At 38.7% G+C, this 23,791-nt stretch overlaps 1 protein-coding gene across 1 annotated transcript in view; it reads right to left on the reverse strand.

Annotated features, from left to right (window-relative positions):
- The window catches only part of thoc2 (THO complex 2), an 87,625-nt gene that overhangs the window by 47,211 nt on the left and 16,623 nt on the right, over positions 1 to 23,791 (reverse strand). Inside the window, exons 9-19 of the mRNA XM_065267982.2 lie at positions 23,680 to 23,772; positions 23,218 to 23,373; positions 21,439 to 21,611; positions 20,441 to 20,636; positions 19,798 to 19,836; positions 16,835 to 16,965; positions 16,026 to 16,127; positions 6,652 to 6,736; positions 5,200 to 5,293; positions 4,761 to 4,841; positions 4,429 to 4,525 (exon numbers count right to left, since the gene is read on the reverse strand). Of these exons, the coding sequence (XP_065124054.1) occupies positions 4,429 to 4,525; positions 4,761 to 4,841; positions 5,200 to 5,293; positions 6,652 to 6,736; positions 16,026 to 16,127; positions 16,835 to 16,965; positions 19,798 to 19,836; positions 20,441 to 20,636; positions 21,439 to 21,611; positions 23,218 to 23,373; positions 23,680 to 23,772 (1,247 nt within the window). The remainder of the gene's footprint in view (positions 1 to 4,428; positions 4,526 to 4,760; positions 4,842 to 5,199; positions 5,294 to 6,651; positions 6,737 to 16,025; positions 16,128 to 16,834; positions 16,966 to 19,797; positions 19,837 to 20,440; positions 20,637 to 21,438; positions 21,612 to 23,217; positions 23,374 to 23,679; positions 23,773 to 23,791) is intronic.

The following is a 23,791-nucleotide window of genomic DNA, read 5'->3' on the forward strand; positions in this document are numbered from 1 at the left end:
AGAAGACTTTTTCCCCTTCTAGGCATTTATATTCATTTTTTCAGAAGAGAGACCTGTCATGTGAATGATGCACGTTTAAACACTTTATTAACTACTAGTTGTTCAGTTCGGTTATGTACACACCAAGCAGAGTTTCTGTAAATGCGGTTGTCACTACCTGCATTCTGCAGGAGTTAATTCGGTTGTAGAATGCGGTTGTCAGTCCCGTAAATTACTAAACTGTGCGTGTAGAACAGGATTAAGCATTAAAAAGTGAAGTGATAACCGAATTAATATGCAGTGTGTATGGGACCAATATGAAGCTTGCTTCATATCAATGGTTTTTATTTTGATTATTTACTTATTTATAGGGGTGTGACGAGATCGGGTGCGATGAGATCTCGCGAGATTAATTGTGTATCGCGAGATTAAATGTGACCAGTCACGGAAAGTAGGGACACAAGTCGGATCTGGGCATTTTGAGTTATTCACGGATTCTGAAAGTGCAGTTTCTAAGCTTTCCAACGATGTGTAACACATGGAAATCTGATAAGATTTGGAGAAGTTGTGGCCATTTGAATATAGGAACTCAGAAATACTCAAACCGAGAAAATCGAGACGAAAGGGACTCTTCTTTTCAGCTGGGGGAGACAATAGGGCTCATTTACATCTCATTTAGCTAAGCCATACCCCCTGTAAAACCCTTTTTGAGATGTTCTAGCATCATATGTAGTATTTTATGAACAAATGACAACCCGCAAAAATAAACATGACTCTTTTACCTTTGTGGGGATCACAAGTCGAATCCAGTCTGTTTCAGATTATCCAATGACCATATTTGTCCACAAATGCGTATAATCCGTGAAATATAGATTGTTTACATCAGATTTCGCATGAATGTCTGGTAATACAATATAATATATAATCTGAAGACTATTTAAATCGTAACATGTAAGGGTATATGAGCTTACACTCCGTTAAACACATGAACCCGCCTTCAAAGTTTGTATTTAAAATAGGGAAGTAGTATAATAGATCATCCAAACAGCGCCGTCGAAAACGTGACATCCTTTAGAGATGTTACCAATGGCTCGCTCGTTCCTCCATCAGCCAATGACTTCATGGAAAATAATGATAGACAAAACATGTAGCCAATTATATGAAGAATACAACGATATCTGTGTAACTTCTGTGTGTTTGGACTCATGCTGCGCTGCAAGAACTGACATAGAGATGACGTCAAAGTACCGCGAGAGCGAGTCGAAATTAAACTACTCCGTAAGAGTAGAGCTTCTTGAAGAGCTCTCGCGGTACTTTGACGTCATCCCACTGCGGCGCCGCATAAAGTCAGTGACGCGGCTGACGTACGATGCGGCTGACTGTTATTTGTTCCGCCCCAGCTTCTTGTATTTTTCTTTTGTTTTGTGCGCCCGAGCTTTACAGTCTGGGGAGACGCACGCTATAAGTAAAAAAAAAAAAAAAAAAACTTAGCAAACATGTCTGAGGAACAGGGCACTACAGTCACGTGACTTCACGCTCGAGCCGGAAGAGAAGACAATGCTGAATAAAGTCGTAATTCTGCTATTTTTGGACCAAACTGTATTTTCGATGCATCAACACAATCTTACTGACCCACTGATGTCACATGGACTACTTTGATGTTTTTATTACCTTTCTGGACATGGAAACCGTACATAGATTTTCAATGGAGGAAACAGAAAGCTCTCGGACTAAATCTAACTTTAAAACATCTTAAACTGTGTTCCGAAGATGAACGGAGGTCTTCCGAGTTTAGAACGACATAAGGGTGAGTCATTAATTACATTATTTTCAGTTTTGGGCGAACTATCCTTATTTAGTAGTCACGCTGTTCCCTTTGGGGGCGGAGGCGAAAACAAAAGCTTATACAGTATGTAAATATACACACAGACAATGACGCCCCCCGCTGCACGCTAGAATCTCCGGAAAAACAAGCCTATTTTAACCGCAAAATGTACGCTTTTAAATATACAAAAACTACTATCTCAAACATGGAGAGGCTTCTTCGTGATCTCAACTAACAGATTCTGCAATAAAACGAAAATCACAAATTTTGAAAAAAAAACTTTGTTTCTCATTTTCTCGAAACTTGTGCTGCCGACTTGTGCCCCTGGTTTCCGTGACGGGTCACAAATGTGTCTCACGAGATTTCTTGGGGAGGTGAAATGCTGGCCGTTTCTTAAATAAAAGACTGCATCCTTCAGAGGTTGCATTTTTAAACTGCATTTACTTCATAAAGACTGTCTTATTAGAGAATATTAACAATTATAAAGTTTACTACTTATTTAGTTAATCGCAACTTGTTGTAATATGCTCACGTCTTGCAAATATAATGCTCAGATATTTAACTGAAATAAACCTTGATGACGTATGCAGCCTGCTTATGCGACCTCCGGAGGATACAGCTTTCTGTTTGACCCTTTTACAGTGCATGCAATATATTTGTCTTTTACTGCGTTTGCTTTTTGTTTGGGTTTCCAATAATGTTCGTTTGTGAATTCGTGTGAAGTCTGAGACGTGTTGTGTTTGTCTGTTGATCAGTGTCAGATGTGAAGTCTCAGCAGATTAAACCCTCACACAGAGTTACATGATTTAATGTCTGCATGTTCTTGCTCAAAAATGACAATGGCTGTATCATTTCTATTGTTAAGAAATGGACATATATTAAATATTAATATGGATTTAAACATTGTTTGGCTAAAATAAGCGTTTCTCTCCGTCTAAAGTGAAAGTGAAGATGATGGCTGTGTCCCAATTCAAAGGCTGCAAACTTTTAAGGACGTATTTTAAGACCGATTGCGTCACAGCAGCGCGACTTGAGGTCAGTAAGGCCGTCCCAATTCAAAGGATGCTTAGAATAAAGCCTCAAAATGCGTCCTCATTTCTCCGCGCTTTTAAGGATAGAACGAATGGATCCTTAACAGCCGTGGATATCCCAAGAGTCATTGCGCCTCTGCAACGGCTGAATATAATGGGTGGATATTCTAAAATAAACAATTAAAACCTTTATTAGACAAAAGTGTATGTTTCAGAAAAAAAAATTCTTGTCACTGTTTTAGTATTATAAGTTATGTTTTGTGTTAAAATTATTATTTTTATGTTGCGTATATTTCTAAGGTTGATTAATTTGATATACTGTTGAATAGTTTAATCTACATCAACGTGTCATATTTTCTAAAATAAATTAATATTTTTGGATTTCATATTTATTTTAATAAGTCAGAAACGTCCGCTGTGTCCTGCTGACAGGCGCGGTGGGCGCGTGCAGAAGGTGAGGCCAATTATGGGTCCACCGAAGGTTAGACCGTCTCATTTCAGTTCTCTTCGCGAACTTCTGAGGCTTCCACCTTGAAAGGCCGAGTGCTCACGTTTTAAGGTCTCATGCTTATAAGGTTGCAGCCCTTGAATTGGGACACAGCTAGCGTCCGCGAGACGAGTCCACTATCGCCCCCTGCAGGCACTTGTTATAATACATACATAATGCTTTTTATTTTTAGGACACAAATGTAATGTGTTTGTTAATGTAATATTGTTTAATGTAACTTGGTTTTAATACTTTATTTGAACCAATTACGATTGCATCTTCGTTATTATGTAATTTTAAAGGCTACTGCTCACTTGGGTCTATTTTTATTACCCAAAAATAACAAATTACTTCATTATCAGTTAGCAAAATAATTGTTAGGGCCAGTTCTTGATTAGTTAAAACATTTAAAAATAATGTGATTTCAGTTTCTTATTCATTTATATTATCATTGAGGAGTTCTTAAAAAGTGTAAAAATATCGTCTCGAGACGAAAAATCTCGTGTTTCGTCTCGTCTCGTGGATTAAGTGTCTCGTCACACCCCTACTTATTTACATACCCTCATGTTGTTACAAACCTGTATAAATATATGTCCTGCTGAACACATAGGAAGATATTTTAAGCCATGTTTATAACCAAACTGTTTCCGAGCATCATTGACCTCCATAGTATTTTTCTTTCCTACTATGGAAGTCATTGGTTCTCCTGTTTCCTGCATGATTACAAATATCTTTCTGTGTGTTCAGCAAAACAAAATACATTTATACAAGTTTGTAGGGTGAGTAAATAATGACAGAACTTTCATTTTTGGTTGAACGACCCCACCACTAAAAAAAACCCTTCCTCATATTCCTGTGGTTTAAGAAAATCAAATAAGTTATGTCAAAAGCATGCCGTGTTAAGTTTTGGTATATCGAGCAGCAGATGTACGAGACCTATACAAGTATATTTCTACACGCATGCAAGTTCAACATTACATTAACATTTAATGTTTGAAGTAGGATCTCCATTTGCCCTAAAACAACCTTATAATCAATAATAGAGTAAACAAATGTGTTACAGACTGCGTGTTAATGGGGCTCTAGAATGAGACGTGCATGCATACCTCTTGCCTGCTTTCAGCTGGTTGGTCACATACTGCAAAAGACCAGCCAACTCAATGGGATACTTCCGGAAAACGGCTCCACAAAGACTAGCAAGACCTGGGGAGAGATGTGAAAGCACAACATTAACATAAGCATTTGCATCAGAATCTGCAGAAGGCCAAACAGAGAAAGCCATGCATTCGGCCTTCAAATAGGTTTCTGGGCACGCTCAAGCAGCAAAGCCAAAGCATTTCAAGAAATGACATTTAACGTCCATTAAGAGATCAATTTATTCAGCATCTCCACACGTCGGAGGGGCATTTTAGCAGACGACAGGAAACGTGGCACTCACTCTGCAGCCATGATGAAATGGTGGTGTCATCGTGCTTCATCTTCTCTTTCTCCGGGTTGGCTAAAGCTTCAATAATGCAATCTGCCCACACGGTCAAGGGATCAAACTGACCACGACTCGCTCTTTAAAGACGACCCATCCGCTATAACAGCTCAATCCATTACTCGCGTGTCAGTCATTGTTCTGACAATCCAAAAGAAAACGAGCCATCTATTTTTCTCTGATCTGCCACAGAAATGTTTTCGCTCATTTTTAACACACAAGACTGTCAGTTTTGGTGACGATGAAGTCAAGGTGAGCGATTACACACTATTTTAAGCATGCACAAATAACTGGAGTTTTGATGGGATCAGCAAGTTCCTGAGTAAGCTGTTATTAGCGGAGGGGGAAGATTATTGTACTGCAGGAGTGTAATTATAACATCGATCAGAAAGGATACAAGCCAGCACATCGTAGTTTAGAGACGTGAGGTATTTGAGAGAGTCCACCACTGGAGTTATGAGGTTGTCGTACCACTGAATCTGTGAGAGAATCTGAAAGATAGACATAACATTTCATTAAGATTTCATTCACTTCACAATAATAAATCACTTGCTGCAGAAAGGATTTACCTCTCATACAAAACAAGAACATTTCAGTTTATATATATTATGTAAGGGATAATGTAGAGGCAGCCGGTAGTTATTGGGAAATAAGCCCCGACAGTGTGATCAGGACCCGACGCGAAGCGGAGGGTCTTGTATCACACTGAAGGGGCTTATTTCCCGATAACTACCAGCTGACTCTACATTATCCCGCTTATTACACGGCTACTTGTCACATAAGAAAAAAAACTGGACATGAATATGAATTTGAAACATTTTATTGGCATATTTGTTTTAAATTAAAAAAATTTATCCTTCCGCGAAACTTTGCACAGATGCATAAAATGATCGTAATACCTTATTAAGATCCTCTGCTTCATACTTGTCTGTCTTCATTTTTTTCTCTTTTAGCCAGTCTTTGAGAAGTTTTAATGCCCATTCTGTATTTTTTTGTGTGTTGGCTTCGTAGCTGTCATGCTCTATTTTGTCAAGTTCAGTCTCAGTAAGCTCTCTGTGTCTTGTCGTGGTTGTCCAGTGTTTGTCACAAGATGGCGCCAAACAAACAGTAATCTTTATTGGCGCGGAGCGATCTAACTCGTAAAAGTAGTACCGGCTATGCGTTATTATTTTGGAGCGGTTATTATTCGAAAAGAACGAACCTGCATATGTCTCAACTGACCAATCAGAATCAAGCATTCCAGAGAGCCGTGTAATAATTTGAAATATACCATCAAAATTTCACAAGATTTAGAGCATCAATAATGTCAGGAGCACAAGCTGTGTGGGAGCGGAGCGCAATATTATTATCCCACACAGACATTTGAGACAATTTTGATTTTATGTTCAACATTAATATAAGCAGCTGTAGACAATGTCCACCCTAGTGGTGTTCATAAATTGAGTACATAAGAGGAGCGCAGCACTGTCCCTGTTAATAACACAGCCTCCTCCAGTATCATTTCTGAACTTTTTAACCAGTGCTAATGAAATCAAAGCCAACCATTTCCCTCACAACATGCAAGAGAAAAACTCCTGATAAAAACTTAGGTGTGGTCTGCGCAGTCATGAATTTCTTCTATTAGATAGAGATGCATGTGATGGCCGAGGTCGCTTGCTCATTGAGCTTTAATTTAAGCCCCACATTGTTTAATGTTGGGCATTAGGCTGCAGCTCTGAGTTTATATATGCTTTTTAATCCCGGGAGCAATGAATATTGATGGTACACCGCAGATGATAAAGAAGGCCAGTAAAAGCTCGTCATTAGTCTAGCGGACCATTACGGCCGTCACATGCAATAAAATACTCACGTAATCAAAGAGAATGGTGGGGTTACTGTGGCTTAACTTCCCAATCTGCCTTCCTGAAGGCTTCACGTTCTCTTTAGTCAGTCGCCTGCAGAGAAATAACAATCACAGGGAATACCAGTTAAATATATTATTACCATTACTAATCATGTGTCATGATAACATTATTACAATACAGCTATTCTTGCTGGAAATTCAATTAAAAACCATGGGGTAATATTTTGGACAATCCAGTAAATGGAAAAGTAATGCATGACTAGGGGTTTAAATCGGACACGGATCATTGCGATACGGTACAGCAGTGGTTCCCCCTTGTATACGGTGCATCCCTTCCGAGGCCCCCCAAAGAAAAAGCATGACATAAAATCATTCCAAAACTTTAAATATGAATTCAACAAAACATATTAAATTATTCAATGCCTTTTAATTACACAGAATTTATGAAAATTAATTCATTTATAAAATGTAATTAAAGGAACACACCACATTTTGGGACTTTAGCTTATTCACCGTATCCCTCAGAGTTAGATAAGTCCATACATACCTTTCTCATATCCGTGCAAATTGTAACTCTGTCTGACGCAGCCCCCGCTAGCTTAGCACAAAGACTAGAAGAGTATGGCTCCAGCTAGCATACTGCTCCCAATAAGTGACAAAATAACGCAAACATTTTCCTTTCCATTTATGCGTTGTGATTTGTATAGGCCTACCGTTTGCTTCATTTTGTCACTTATTGGGAGCAGTATGCTAGCTGGAGCCATTCACTTCTAGTCTTTGAAAGTCTCATTAAAATCAAGCTTATAATGGCAACAGTCAAAGTCTTTAGTGCTTCTGCTGGTGCTGGCAAAGGTTTTCAGCCAATCTGTTTGTCCAATCCATTTTCCAAATACAAAGTATTTCCAAACCCAAAATTTGCATCTGATAGCAGTCACAACGTCTTCTGCCTCTTTCGTTGTGTTTTTGATGCTACAAGCGCTTTGTTGCTGTATTGCATTCACTTGCTGACACTAGCACATGAAAATAAATGAAAATGTGTGTATTTGTGGAAATGCATAGATGGACATTATGTCAAGGAATAAGTATGCAAAGAGTGTCAAATTAAAGGTACCTCATATTTATGTGTAGCATCAATGCATCGTATCTTTAAAAATGTTATCAATGCATTAATCCATATCCATGTATTGTTACACCACTATGCACCACAGCAAATGAGTTTTAGTTTTTTATTTGCAAGCAAAATTATTAGGTATAAAATGTCCAAAAACAGCCTAACAACAGTTAAAATAATAAAATAATAATTATAATAATACTCAATAAATATATAATAATTAAAAATTTAAAATCATCTATATTTGTCATCTAAATCACTATTACAGTTATACTTTTAGAAGATCAGATGATACTTTAACGGTCATAAAGTACTTACTTGATGTAAAACCACCAAGCTTTAGATATATGGATTGTTCACTGATCAACGATCGCAGTGTTTTAAAATCTGCATAAATTTCCATAAATTTAAGCCGAGCGGTTTCTCTGCATTCCACGAGAGTGGACGGTCATCTCTGGTCCGTCTCGCTCGTGTTTTGCTTGTATTCACGCCTCTGCTTTGATGTCTTATCACACATGCCAGCATGAGGGTGATGACCGTCTCACATGAAGCTCGCAGTCTCCGGGGCTATTCTTTATAATGCTGTTAATTGTGTGTGCGGGTGGCTGTGTTTTCTGCAGACCCGCAGGGCCTTTGTCTGAAGCGTGCCACAAAAGGGCCAATTAAAAAGTCAATTAATAAGGAGCTAAGAAAAAAAAACACTCGTGGAGGCACAGAGCCAAGACTGACATTGTGGAGTTTCCATCAGAAATTGGTGTGTGGAGAAGACAAATGTTAATAAGGGAGCCCTGCGTGTCCGCGAGGCGCTCCCGAGCAATACTGCGTCACATCAGGTGGCCTAATTGGTTTGCTTAACCTTCAGAGTACAATGAACGAGCTTTAATGATGCCACCTGATACTCAAACAGCTAACAAAGTTCACATTACTCAAGTCGTCATCTCCATCACTGACATATACTATAACTAGCAGCAAAACTGTGTGGCTGTTTGAAATGAAATGCAGAACGCTCACTGCACATTACATACTGCGGTGCATACCATACTTTTAAAACAGTATGTGTGTACGTAATAAGCAATAACTATTCTTTTAAATAAGCTATATGTAAACTGTGAACACGACCTCTTCTAGCTACATAAGCTTAATTTCATGCACTGCTGCATTTTGAAACAAGTCTGACTATGAATTCCCATGAGAAATATGTGCTGCTTTGTCTCGCAATGTCTCATGGTATCACAGCGGGTTTTGAAAGCTTTATAGCGCCCGTCTGCTGTGGTGTATTTGAACAGTTTTGAACAGTTTGAAGTATTAGAGCAAACTGTCTGGATGTTTACAGCAACCTTCCTAAATCTAGTAATGGTACAGACATTTTAAGTTGACTGTTGACAAAAAACAGATTTTAAAAAGTGACTGAAGATATACACACAGGCGGGTCATTAAAAACAAAATAAAAAACATGTATTGCATGCAATTCCTTAAAGCTTAACTTGTGGTGGTAGCCGGTGAAAGGGCAATCATTACCCAACAACAACAAAAAAGTTTCTACTATACATGTGACAAAGAAATAGTAATGTGTGACAACGTCACGAAACGAAAGCCCCAAGCAGCTCGCACTGCCAGCCACAAACAACAAAACAAATGGAGAAATAAAAGTGAAGATGAAAGACGAGGTGAGGGAGAAATTAAGGTTGGAAATTTGTGAATATATAATACAAACTAGGGATGCTCATATCAGTTAGTTTTCCCGACCGACAACCGTAGCTTCTAAACCGAACATTAACCGTTAACTTATAAGATTTTAATATGAAATTGTCATTGAGTAAAAATCCAGTTGACGGTTGTCTGTGAACTAGTAAAAACAAAACATTTAATTTGAACGTGCAAACAGCAGCGACAGATCAACAACAGAACCAGGATTCATACATTATCAGATATTCACGCAACATTACCTTATTAAAAAGCACGCGATCGGTCCAGAGGATTAATATCCAAAGGGCAGATTGTCTCCGTTTCATCTGTTGCAGGACGCTTTTCAGAAAGTTTTGGTTTTGCATCGTCTTTTTCCATTTGTGCAAAAAGAGATATGTTTATGGTCATGGTCAGAGGCCATCACAGAACATCTGTCTGGATGTGCGCGAGACGGACCGCGTCATCTTGCGCGGAGTTCAGCTTCCAAACATACAAATGATTTCTCATACCAGTTATTACTTTATCAGACCGTCAGGGCAGCAATCATTTTTGTCATTTATAGGACATTTACAAATTAAAGATAGAAAAGTGGCGAAATGTCTGTCGGCTCATGACGACACGCACCATGTATTAACAAATATTTTTTATTTTAACTGATAATGTTAATTCTTACCTTCGGTTAACGGTTAAACGGTCAATGTGAACATCCCTAATACAAACAGCTGCTTTGTAAGTGTTAAAAATGTTTATCATTATCCTACCTTGTTAAAAATATGCCCATGCTGGTTTCTATGGTTCATTAGTGGGCGTGCTCAACACAAGTGTTAACGCCGGGGCATATTTTCAATTGTTTACAAAGGAAGCGCGGTGCTTTTCAAAAAAGCCAGCAGCTGGAGTTTTTTTCTGCGCTGATAGGTAAAAAAAAATTCAACTTTGGGTAAAAAGCTCAGCTCATTAATGTCACGCTGACTTGGCCTTCCAATCACAGTGGAGGAGGGACGGGACAAACATCACAACCACCAACCGGCACATCATTCAACGACTGATAAACAAAGCAAAAGTATCGTAGCAAGAAACTGCTCAGCTAAAAAAAGCTGGCAGACCGCGTCCGTCTGGAGTTTTCATCAGAGATTAAAGCTTTGGTGTGCACACCCCATAAGCGCATGTTGTTGCCAGTGTACACAGTGATGTAACCAAATTTCCAAGCACTTTTAGCTTGAAATAAAGCCTGTTTTCACTTGTATGTCATTTAATGGTTGTGGGTGCTGGGCAAATAATTTCATTAAAGCGGGACCCGCGGGTTGGAAAGAACAGAAGTGTGCATCACAAATACACGTGACATGTTGCGTTTCGTGCTTTTTAATCCCTCAATGTGTATTCGATGTATATCGCTTATTCTGGCAAATGTGGTAACTGAGAAAGCAAAAATGTGCATATGGTGCACAGCAAACATCCAGTATTCCTAGTTAGTATGCGTTGTGAACGGAGGTTAAAGAAAAGCGATTGCACTGAATGTACTGCAGATTTCCAGTGCTGCCTCCTGCAGTTGGTCTGAATCTTCAGTGTTTCTGCTTCAGCGCTCACAGATCCTCTTTAGACGCACTGCAGTCGGTTCCTCTGCATCAGCTGCAAGTCTCTAAAGCTCACACACTCACATCATAACTGCATGCACTGGACGCATGTTTAAAAAGGCTTTGATAAGATTTAGCTGCACAAACTGCTCTATCTTGCCTGAAATTAATCCAATTAATTTACTTAGTATTATTTGCAATTAGATTATAGTTCATTGGTATTTAAAAAAAATTACATTTAGTTTTTATAATCAGAATAATATTTGCAGTCGGTGCCGATAGCCCCATGGTTAGTGTGTCAACAAACAGCGCAAGTGCGCTCACGCAACCAGAGTTCGATTCCCGTCTCTGCGGTCCTTTGCCGATCCCGCTCCCCTATCTCCACCCAACACTTTCCTCTCAACTCTCTACTACAATACTATCCAAATAAAGGCATAAAAAAATTATAGAATAATATTTGCAGTACATAAATACAAAAAGTATTCATTCAAAATCTAACCATTTACAGCATTTACTACGTACCACAGACATTGCTCTTGTGAAATTTAACAGGTCAGGTGTGCATTTATCCAAAAATTATGCATACCCATGGAACATTTCTCAGCCAATCAGAATAAAGCATTCAACAACCCTGTGGCCTGTAGGTAAAGTGGTATAAGCAGAATAATTGACAACAGCCTGATGAATTATTAGAATACAATAAAGGGGTGTGCATTATTTTCTAATAATTTAGCTGTTTCAATAAAACAGCCCATCGTCAATTATTCCTTAACTAAGGAACACTGTAAAAATGGTTATTTATGGTTTCAGAGTTTATGTGATGTTTGCAGAAATTCTTAATTAAAAACCAATCCTTTATAAATGCATTATTAAACGCCTTCAAAATTAAAATTAACACTGATCAATATAAATATAAAATATACATTTTGATATGGACAAACATCAGTATTTATTGAACTACATAAATTACCTCTTTACAAATATCCCATTTGTGTTTTGTCTGTGTGTATTTGAGTGAATAAATTGTGTGTTTAATCTACTACACAAAGACATTACATTACAGGTCTCTCTTTTGTATGTTCAGTGAATAATAACAGAAAAATAGGTACGGTATTCACCTACGTGTGTTGCCAGATCTTGCATAAAAACAGCAAACAAAAACAAGACAACAACAAACCAAAAATGCTTTACATTAAAAAAAGACCAAAATTTCACGACCCACACAATCTTACTTTAATATCTCCAACGTTATTGCTTTATGAGCCAAGCACAAATACGGTTAAGCCAAAAATATGTCAACATTGCAACAATGCAAAACAACGCTCTGGCAAACTGCTTCATAAACAAACACACAACTCATCTGTAGACAGTGGTTTTAAAGATTGCAGAACAATGCTGTAATATTTCTTTGAATGCTAAACATACAAGATGGAAGATTCATCTGTCAATCATCACAGCTTTGGGAAGGATTCTTGTTCCATACACACATGGAAACATGAAACCATCATTTAGGGAATTCTGTCCTATTGAAGTTCACAATCAATACCTTTTTATATCCATACATTTAGGCTTGTATCAGGTGATAAATTGAGTTACAGAAATTGAGTTTACTTGCATATACAGTATGCCGGTATTCAGATGCTGCATTCACGTGTTCACTTATTTACTTTACAACAATCCAAGATACTATATCAATCAAACTTACATTAAAACGGTGTAAAAGCAAACCCCATTCATTCACCAGTCAGTCCCAATCCCAATCGTTTCTCTCCTCTCTATCTTCCTCATTTGTGGCATTCTGCTTTCACTCGCATGAAGTATAACAAGGCGGCAGACCTAACGCAGTCGGCTTACTTGGTGGATTTGGAATGGCAATTAAAAGAGAAAATAAATTAGCACCATTGCTAGCACCAGGAAAATCCTGGTGGCCATGGTGAGAGTGATGATGCAACAATATTACGAAAAAAGGAAATAGCTCTCTATCACTGCCCAAGTTCCCCACCAGAAAAGGTTTTTTAGCACAAAGTGAAGAATGTAACATGCCTGTGTTCCTGAAGCCTCACAAAAAGTTTATTCGTTTACGGTTTTAAAGGTTTAGCGTTTTTCAAGTTTTAAGGTTGGCCAGTTGGAGTGTACAAAAAGCCCAGGTGCTATTTATTTTAACTCTTTTATTTATTATGTCAATATTCTGTTGTTAATGTTTAGCAGCTTACAGATTTTAAGTTACTCGTCTTAGAGGGTCTAAAATAAGGAAACAAGACTTTAAAATAGGGATGCACCGATAGGATTTTTTGGGCCGATACCGATATCGTTTTAAACAGACAACTTCTGGCCGATACCGATATTAAACACTTGTATACAATACTATACAGTTGGTCTATTAGCTAGTTTATTTCTGCATCAAATTATTTTTACCTGAACACGGATTGGATCTAATTAACATTCAACTGACCAACATAATAAGAGAGGCATAAATTAAGCTAAAACAAATATAATAAGACAACATGACAACCTTCAAAGGTGGTTTTTGCTATTCAGCATTTATTTTATTAACGACATTAACAAATTTTTAACATATAATGGATTTCTTTATGCAGTTAATTAATAAACAATCGGTATCGGCCTTTCTCGTGCTATTGCCGATATGCCGATGGTTTCAAATTCATACAAAATCGGCCGATAAATATCGGTGCCCGATACATCGGTGCATCACTACTTTAAAACAATTTTGAGACTGTTATTTTTAAGTCCAGCCATCAATTATAACAAAGTCCTGTAATAAATGTGCAATAAGTACAATAAATGTTTTTTGTGATCTCATTTCTCATAGAGAAAAATTGTGATTCACATTTTAGCAAGAATCGTGCAGCCCTACTAGACATGCTGTTCAAATCATTATATTCTGAATCCAAAACAAGACAAACTAGTGGAAAAACTTGCTTTGTTGCAGTGTAAATGATCACACCCAGTGTCAATAGCACCATAGTGATCTTTTCTTTTGAGTGAATGAAGTCTGATTCAATGGTTCATAATCAGTGCCTATTCTCATTCTTAAATTTTCTTCATTTAACCCTTTTACTAGCTCCTCATCAATAACTTATCAACATTTGCCAAAGTCCAATACTCTATAGATAAATCTGTGTTGTTCTTATTTGTGTACAGTGGTTTTTACACAGCTGCAATCCAAACCCGAGTGCAATTGTCCAAGTCCGCAACAGCTCTGTTTTGGTTTTACACTCATTTGATTCCAGGGCACTTGCATTCCTCTTACGTCACGTACAAAAGCATGAACCATAACTTAACTCATCATATTTTTTGTATTATTTTGGTGCACAGCAAAGGGAGTGACAGGAGCACATATGCGAACCGCAATGCTAATCGTGCATTGTGAAAACTAATGATCATCTAAAACGTAAGTTTAGGATACTTCCTTGGCAATTGCGCACCTGAATGCAAGCCCCTTTCACATTCACACCCTTTGAAATTGCGCAGATTCCCAAGGTAGCCTAGCTTTGGGTTTAGTGCTGTATGGCATTGTTCACATTACCAAGTTTTTATGCAAGCTATGATGCATTTTGAAATAAACTATCAGTGTAAAAGCTCTCCAAGCAATAAATCCACTTATTGTACAAAAATTCAAATGAAACATCCCTTGAATTAAACATTTGTTTCTTGAAAGAATAAAACTCTGAAATTGGGTCACGTTCCCAAGCTTTAAAAACACAAAACAGCATCCAATGAGGAAGGCTAAATGGTTGAGAGTGGTCTGACACACTCGAGAATCCGACTCGACCCGTTTGACAGGCGACCTTGAGCTTCCCTCTCTTTCTCCCTGAACACTTTTGACGTGTTTAACCTCGGCTCGTTCTCGGCTCGCTCCCTCTCTGTCCAATTATCTGCCAAAATATCATCATTTATTCAACACACTTGAAAAGAAAGCAAAGAATCTGACGCAGTGTTTCTGTGAGCTCTGTCAAGGAACTCATCTGTATGCACCGGGGACAGATACACACAGGGCAATATGAGCAGCGCTCAAGGAGAGATTCGGCATTGAAGAGGTTCTGTTCAGCCCTAATGCTGGATGACGGAGCACTAACACATTCAGAACCAACACAAGCAGCATTTTTTGCCATCATTGACATGCTGTTTTGAGATATATCTAATTTTATGCAAGATTTAAGATGGGTCGCCTTCATTATGAAGGATATAAGCGATTCTGAGACGCACTGCGGCAACCTTAAATAAATAAATCCAAGATGGCAGCCAATAGCTGCATTTACATGGACAATTATAATTGGTTTGAATGTTCAACCCGATCAAAAATGCTCCATGTAAACACCTTTCTGCAAGCATGTGAAAAAATAGGAAATTGAAATTTGGCTCCCATTGTGATGTCAGAAAGGGATAATACCACAATTTAATCTGCACTATGCAACCACGGCACTGCCATTTAGTGCAGCTCATTTGCATTTTTAAGGACACACCCAAAAATGGCACATTTTTGCTCACACCTACAAACTGGCAATTTTACATGATAATAAATGATCTATATGGTATCTTGAGCTAAAATTTCACTTACGTACTCTAGATACACCAAAGATTTATTTAACATCTTAAAAAAGTCTTCCCTTTTAATGGCCGTTGGTAAACCCAATTAAAGATGCATCTCCGCCACCTACTGGACTGTAGTGTGGCACATATGCGCATGTGCAATGATGTAGAATTGGCGTAATGACGTATGACGCAAAGAACGCAAGCTTGTGTTGTTGAAGGAAGTCACATGAAGTGACGTCATTTCAATCGCATTAAATTCAATCGGATTGATAAAATTTTGTACACAAAATAATGAAGTCTGATTTCAGAAAATAATATATGATTTCAGCTTTTTATTAACTACTCACTCCAGGCTTAAGCTCCTCTGGTATTGGATTCAACTCCAGAATCTTATTTAATAAGTTGAGTAAATCTATCCTGACAACACGTTTTGTGAGTTAAGAGGTAGATAAACTTACTTCATGATGTATTTTGCTCTGTCTACTGTCTGAGCCTTGATCTTCACCAAGAGCGGATGATTGCCGTACGTGTCGTTCTTCCACTGTCCATACAGCCGATACCTAATTACACAAAAATTCAAGTTTAATGCCGATATAGACAGTGCTCATGAATACACTTGAATAGATGTTTAGATGTGCGTCTGGGCTCATTTTCCTACAGAAATATAGGAACCTCAGGAGGGAACCGTAATATAGTGCAGCAGTAAAACAGCCTCATATACCTCAGCTGGTATATGAGCGTCTAGCTCAGTCATTTGATATAACTGCTCCCATGATAAAACAGGCCGTAAACGTACACATCCTCATCATGTTTAACAGTAACCAACAGATATTGTGGGTTAAAGGCATCCTTTGGGTTTCTTTAAATATGCTCTGACAAACCTAGTGGGAAATGCATATCCTCAGATGCGCTACTGTAGTACACGCCACCACAGTTTCATGTTGTTTATTTGTTTTTAAGCAATGTACCACAGTACTTGGGTAATGACCACTGACACAAACATAGATTCTTTACTGACACACTTTATTATTAAGTGTTTTTTCATATATATGAACTTTATTTAAACAGCTAAATGGGCATCTGCCATAAAGCAGCGTTATGGCAGGCGAGAGAATGCTCTCCATATGCATCTGCAGCAACTAATAAGCTATTAAATCTACTAAGATTAACTGATGAAACTGATTTTCCCATGTAAAGCTATCATGTTTTGCTATTTACTTATATAAAGTCCATGTCATTGATTTGGCTTGTGATGATGAGTCAGTACCTGTATTGATAGGGGAAAAGTTTGAAGAAGCCCCAGATCTCCTCTGACATGCAGGCGTTGCACTCCATGAGCGACAGAGACGGCAACAACACCTGATCAGCAATACTGAGAAAACAGCTCAGCAGAGAGTCCTAACAGAGACACAAACAAACATCCATCACTACACTACAGAGAACCAGCTCACAGACAAACACTTAAACAGCTATATCTGACAAGATATTTCAAAGAAATAATAAGGGGATGTAGCAATGTGCAACTTTTTATTGCAACATTAATACAGCTTTAACTTCTAAGTGTTTTTTTAAACACTTATGTTGAGTTCAGACTGCATGATTTTCAAAGTAGTCAGGTCACAGATCTTTTCACACTGCGTGACTATCTGGGGAAGCGTTCAGTCGATGCCGTTTCAGACTGCATGACTTTACCATAGGAAGAATGGCTTTGTCCCGGTCCGCAAAGTATGTCTCACAACCAAACGCACGCGATATGAAACGTGAAGGAAAACGCAAGGTCGTGCATGCAAGACCGGAGTTTTGACCTAATTTTGGGATTATTATTAAAAATGGTAGCCCGTAAGAAGCTTACCATACAAATTGCATGTGCGCTCATTTGCAGCCGAAAGAAGAGAAAGAAATAAAGATAATAAAGGAGGAAATGGCTCCTCCCCGAAGTTCCAGCTGCCCTGTATGTTGCTCTCTCATTGGCTGTAGGTCATCTGCGATGTTATTTTCAGTCAAAACACATTTCACACGGCATGATTTTGAATTGCCGACAGGTTCAGATATTTAGCATGCCAGATATTTCACGTGTGTCGGCGACTCCTCTGCGATTCTCTCAGATCAGGTTTTTGATAATTCACACTGTGAGGCTGTTTACACTTGGCATTAACATGCGTTTTCGTCAATCGGATCACAAGTGGACGACGTTAATGCCAGGTGTAAACGGTGTTCAAAACGTTTTGAACGCGTCCACTTTCGACCACTTTCAACCACATCCAGAGGTAGTCGAAACCACTTTCGATCGGATCGCTTTGGAGCTGCGGAACGCAATGTGGTTGAATGTGTTCGAACAGCCACACGCGACCGCCTTCTCTCCGCCCATTTATCTAATCTGAGGTATTAAACACAAGTTTTACGTCTTTTTTTACTTCTGCCGTGAACATACGGTGAACAGCGCTATTTTTAGCCTTTCATTGATAAAACTACAGCGGGTGTTCTCCGTAGTTTCGTTTTGAAAGCGTGAAAGTTGCGCGATCCTATTTCATCAATTGCGCTGAAAATTCAGAGAAAGCTCCAACACATAAACGTACAAAACACTGTGCAGCATGTATACTTGCTAAACAAGCAGCGGGCTCCGACATAATATTAGTTTGCGTCCATATAAACTCATCATTACTCCAGCTCGCGTTTGAATGACAGCAGAGAGACTCGCCCACCGTCTCACAGACCACCCCCTCACAGTATTCAGGACAGATGCGGTCGAAAGTGGACAAAAGAGACGGATTTAAATACCAGGTGTAAACTTAATGTGTCTCTCTCGTCCACTTGTGATCGGATCGATGAAAACACATCTTAAAACCAAGTGTACACAGCCCCTGTGTGATTTTCACTCGCGTACACGAGCATCGATGTGCCTGTGATTTCGGGCATTTGTCTGCGATTTCTCAAAACCTGTCGGCGAGTCAAAATCAGGGCTTAAATCGTGCACTCTGAACTTAGCATTAATTGACGCTGCCCTTTTTGACTGGGGGGGGGGGGTGAAAAAGTTATGTACACCGTCAAATAAATATATAACTCGTAGAATCATAGAAGCTTAATGTCTTGTTTTAAAGAAGACACTTTAAAGTTTTTCACAGAAGTGTCTGAAGGAGAAAATATTAAATAAAAATTGTTATAGCAGGTAAATGTGTTGTGATAAATAAAAATAAAGCAATAAAGTATATATTTCAACAAAATTATCACATAAAATTAAGGTTTGTGTGATGCAGGGTTCACACCAGACGCGGTAGAGGCGGCAAGCGCGAGTGATTTACATGTAAAGTCAATGCAAAGACGTGATTAGGCATCCTGCGGCTCGAATTGAGAGTTCCTGCGGGAAACACGGGAGTTGAAAAATCTGAACTTCGGCAGATTTCCGCGCCACGTTAACCAATCAGCACCTTGCTGTTGTAGTGACGTGATTACAGGAAGCAAGCAGAGTCTCAGCGGAGTCGCAGGAGCCCCTCCCTTGACGCGAATTTCCGCGTGAATGTCTCGAATGACTAGCCTGGTCCAACCAGACACTCGTACATTCATTTCATTTGTACAGAGAGTCTGGCCACGCTCCATTGGAAAGCATTACTTCTGTTAAGGAGGGTCCATTGTTGAAGTTTAAAACTATTGGATCTGCCCAGAGTCACTCAGGATCTGCCATAACCAATTGCTAACATTTGGTCGTGACATATGTCATGCGCCGAAACAGGCTGGAAACAACAAGTCAGAATAATCAGACAAACAAAACTTAGCAAACATTGTTCTTACTCCTGCTTTAACTTCTGGATATTCGGCAGTTTTGCAACAACGGACCGCATAGCTTATCTCATGTCTTTCTCCGCTGCCATTACTGAACTACAACTCAAACTGACGCACGACCTCAACGTCATCGTTCTTAGCCACCCTCCTCTGTTCGCTGATTGGACCTGCAGATTTTTGCAGGAGAAAACTAAACTCTACACAGCAGTCCCAGACGTAGTACTGAAGTGTAATGAAAATTAAGCGGATGCACGTAGGAGGGCGGAGCCAGGCAATCGAATAACTAGAATTTGACGCGCAAATGAAGCGAATAAACTCAAATGTTCAAGCATCCAACTACGCGCGAAAAACACCTTTTTGCTGCCTCTACCGCGATTGGTGAGAATGCAGCATTACACTTTTGCTACTTGGCTATAATGTTTCTTACTCTAATTTGGCTTTTTTATGACTCACCATTTTGTCCTTGGTGTCCTGCCTGCTTTCACTTTGGTACTGTGACAGAGAGAGAGAGGAAGAGAACAGTCACACACACACTAAAACAAGGCTGCAGAGATTACAGCTCATATTAAAACAAGCCCCATAATAAACAGCACAACACAGTACATCCCTAACTCCAATGACATCATCAAAATCCATTATAATCCCATAATAAAACACACCCAAAAAGATCAGTTATGTACATATAAAAACACTTAATGGATCATTTGTATGAAAAAGTGTACGACAGCACTACAAATAAGACTTAAAGAAGTTGTGTCAATACATCATTTACTCGACAACAGGAGGAACAGCTAAATCACTGTTATATTATTACTTTAAGTACCAATTGAAAAGGAAATAACTGGCATTAGCACATATAAACAAACAATGACAAAGTCCAGTTAATGTAAGCTAATATTTAAAAATGTGTGTGCCATTGGCAACATAAAGGTACACAACAATGTAAATGCTGTAGTGATTAGCGATCAATCGGACATAGTTCGCAGATGCATATGTATTTAATTAATACACTAAATACTCAGTGTATCCCTAGTGATCTTCATTTTTGCATTACAATTCTTTCATAATAGCTGTTTGCCCTAGTGTATGTTTTCACCTCCTTCATGAAACTCTTGCCCAGTCGCACGATCTTTGCAAATAGGATGGGGTCATGGGACAGATGAGGACCCAAATAGCACAGCATGATGAAAACGTCTTTGGATAGGTCATCGAAGCTTTCGGCCGGTTGCGGTGCCTGTTTGTTCCGGAGAGGTGCCATCAAACCACCTTTGGCACCTTTGGGCATACCAGCCCTAAAAAACAAGTTCAAAAAAACTTAATGCACAGCTGTCATAAAAACTGTGGCTTGAATTTCACCTGTGCTTTCTATTCCCATTATAGAAAGAAACAGCTGCTCCCTTCTTTAATATGTTTACATAAAAAGACATACTGTAAGTGATAGAGAGGTCATAGATTTGAAAATGCACTCACGCATGTTAAGCTGTCAAGAAAAAAATTTACATCATGAAATCTGCTGCTAATTACATTTTTAAACAACATTTCTGATTAATAACAAATTAACAGCAACAAACAGAAAACAAAGGGCCAACTATGTAGTGATGCACCAATGTATCGGCCGCCGATATTTATCGGCAGATTTTTGATGAATTTGAAACCATCGGCATATCGGCAATAGCACGAGAAAGGCTGATACCGATCGTTTATAAATTAACTGCATAAAGAAATCCATTATATGTAAAAACATTTGATAATGTTGTTAATTTATGCCTCTCTAATTATGTTGGTCAGTTGAATGTTAATTAGATCCAATCCATGTTCAGTAAAAATAAGTTGATGCAGAAATAAACTAGCTAATAGACCAACTGTATAGTATTGTATGCAAGTGTTTAATATCGGTATCTGTATCGGCCCAAAAATTCCTATCGGTTCATCCTTACAACTATGTGATTCAATATTTATGTACAAACTTGTAATATAAGATGGTTTTGCTGCTTAGCATAAGAGCAATGTGAGGGAAAGAAAAACCTTCTCCGCTGCCAACCATGACAACATCTCTGTCGCATGTACGCGAGTTAGGGGCAGAGTTGTGTGTACCTGCGGTACAGCGGCTCCACGGTGCGGTGCAGCAGTTGGCACAATGCGATGGCGATGGCCTTGTGGGAGGTGGCATAGAAAGCTGGCATCTGATCCATGATGCTCTGAGCGTGCTGCCAGTCACCGATCTGCAGCAGAGCCTCCAGCAATCCCAGCTTCTGGTTATCAGGAGGCTGACACGAGAGAGTGAGATATGGATTAGAGGAGTAGAGACACACCTTCACATACGGTATTCATTACAGGCTCCTCTGTTTATTATCTGTTCAGTCAGGTCTGAGGGGTTTTAAGAAGTTTTCAGATATAGGCAAAGAAAACACACTTTTTGAAAGGCACAACGTTATTTTATTGCTTTATCTAATGTTATGAAAGACATGAACCTTTAAAATGCATGTTGCCGTTGCCTTGCTCTTAAATGGTTCTGTTACAAGAATCATGTGATGCGTAGATAACGGGTTAAATATAAGACCTGAACTTAAGCACAATTCTTTCAATGCATCTGATTGAAAAAATACTAATACTAATAGTATCGGCACAGATTGCTTACTTCTGCAGCAAATGAGACGTCTGTAAATTGTAAAACATAACCCGCCAAACTGTGTAGTGATTTCACATCGTTACCACAATAGCTGGACCTGATTTTTATAATTTCATTCACTGCGACCCTGTCACAGACCCCCCTCTTATTATAAAAACTCATCTAATCTAGATGAATCACAAGAATTACCCATTTTGGATGCAAAACGGCGAAGTTTGCACCCCTGATTATGGAGGAAAGCATGTACTTTCAGATATAATGTTGTTTACAGAGTTGGTTACTAAAACGATATGCATTGTATATGTTTTTGATGCATGATTAAAAGGCTTGATGTTTTGTTTGTATTTAAAGTCTTTTTAAAAACTTCTTAGTAGGGATGCTCAGATTGGGATTTTTGCAGCCGATACAGAGTATTTCTCTTTCGTCATGATCGGCCGATAATGATTATTCAAGCTGATATGTAAGCTTTTTGATGAATCTATGTCTGGATAAAGTAATTACACAGATGTTGCCTTTGTTATATTATTTAATCAGGTATATTTTATTAGAGATTCAAATAAATAAGCACAACAAATAATTATTCTACAAAGAGCAATTTGAAGGAGCAGGTGGAAAGAAAAATCCAAATTTGCAGGTCGCACATAAGCAGTTGTAAAAATGATTGCACTGCATAGAAATAGTCTGAATTTGCACCCGCATTTATGAGCCCTATCACAACAAAAGTAAATAAAAATATCGGTTCATGACATTGGTAAATTTAGCGAGTACCGATCGACTCATTTAATGCAATGACCGACTGATACCGATCTATGACCGATCGATCTGAGCATCCCTACTTCTAAGTAATTTTTTAATAAAGTATTTCCAATTGTGAAATGTAAAGCATGATGTGTTGTGTTATTGTTAACATTATTCTTTCGTAATTTTAAAGAATAAAATTTGCCAAAATTATTGTCCGATTACCAGAAGAATCGATAGTGAGCCCTACACCAAAATATTAAAAAACAAAAAATATGCTGAGTGGCGTAGAGTTTTACACCCTCTTGTACGTGTGCGTTGATGACAACATTCACACTTGGCACGGACCGCAAGAAACAAGCCCAGTGTACGCCATCTTTTTCTCCCTGTTGTGTAGTGCACCTCAGAGCACGCTCAAACCCGAGTAGACATTTTTAACAATTTTAACAACCAGTGTAGACTGACTGTTACACCGTATACATTCAAAATGTACTGAGATTAGTTACCTTCTCATTCTTTTCCTCTTCCTTTTCCTTCTCTTTCTCCTTGTCATCGCTCTTTTCGGAGGGGACGACCACCATGGTGAGTTTGCGGGCGATCTGTTTGGCCTCCAGGATCACTCTCTTGTGCTCTTCCACTATGGTGGAATCTACTGGGAGGAGCTGAAATGCAATACATGAGTGTGTTAGTGTTAATAAAATTTCTGTGAATCCGACTCGATCAGTTGTATCAAGCGAACAGTTTTACATTTGAAATAACGAACTTGAGTGCGCAAGAGACACCTAATGTAAATCGCCCCTAAGTCACTTCAGTTTTGGCTTCACAATAAAGATCGGAAGGTTGCCCCTTGACACAAAAACTTACCAAACATGTACATTTGACTTGAGTAAATTGAATGTATTTTATGCCAGACTAAGCTTCGTGTCTGCACGCATCATTATAAAAAAAGTCACAAGATGTGCACTCACATGAACATAGAGGTCTTCAAGAGCTATGAGGTTGTGCTGAAGAAGAGCAGCTGCGACGTGGTACAAAGATGATGGTGTTTCTCCATTAGGTTCCTTAACAGAAAACATAACA

This window comes from Paramisgurnus dabryanus, chromosome 16, assembly GCF_030506205.2.
Source record: "Paramisgurnus dabryanus chromosome 16, PD_genome_1.1, whole genome shotgun sequence".
Classification (NCBI taxonomy): Eukaryota; Metazoa; Chordata; class Actinopteri; order Cypriniformes; family Cobitidae; genus Paramisgurnus; species Paramisgurnus dabryanus.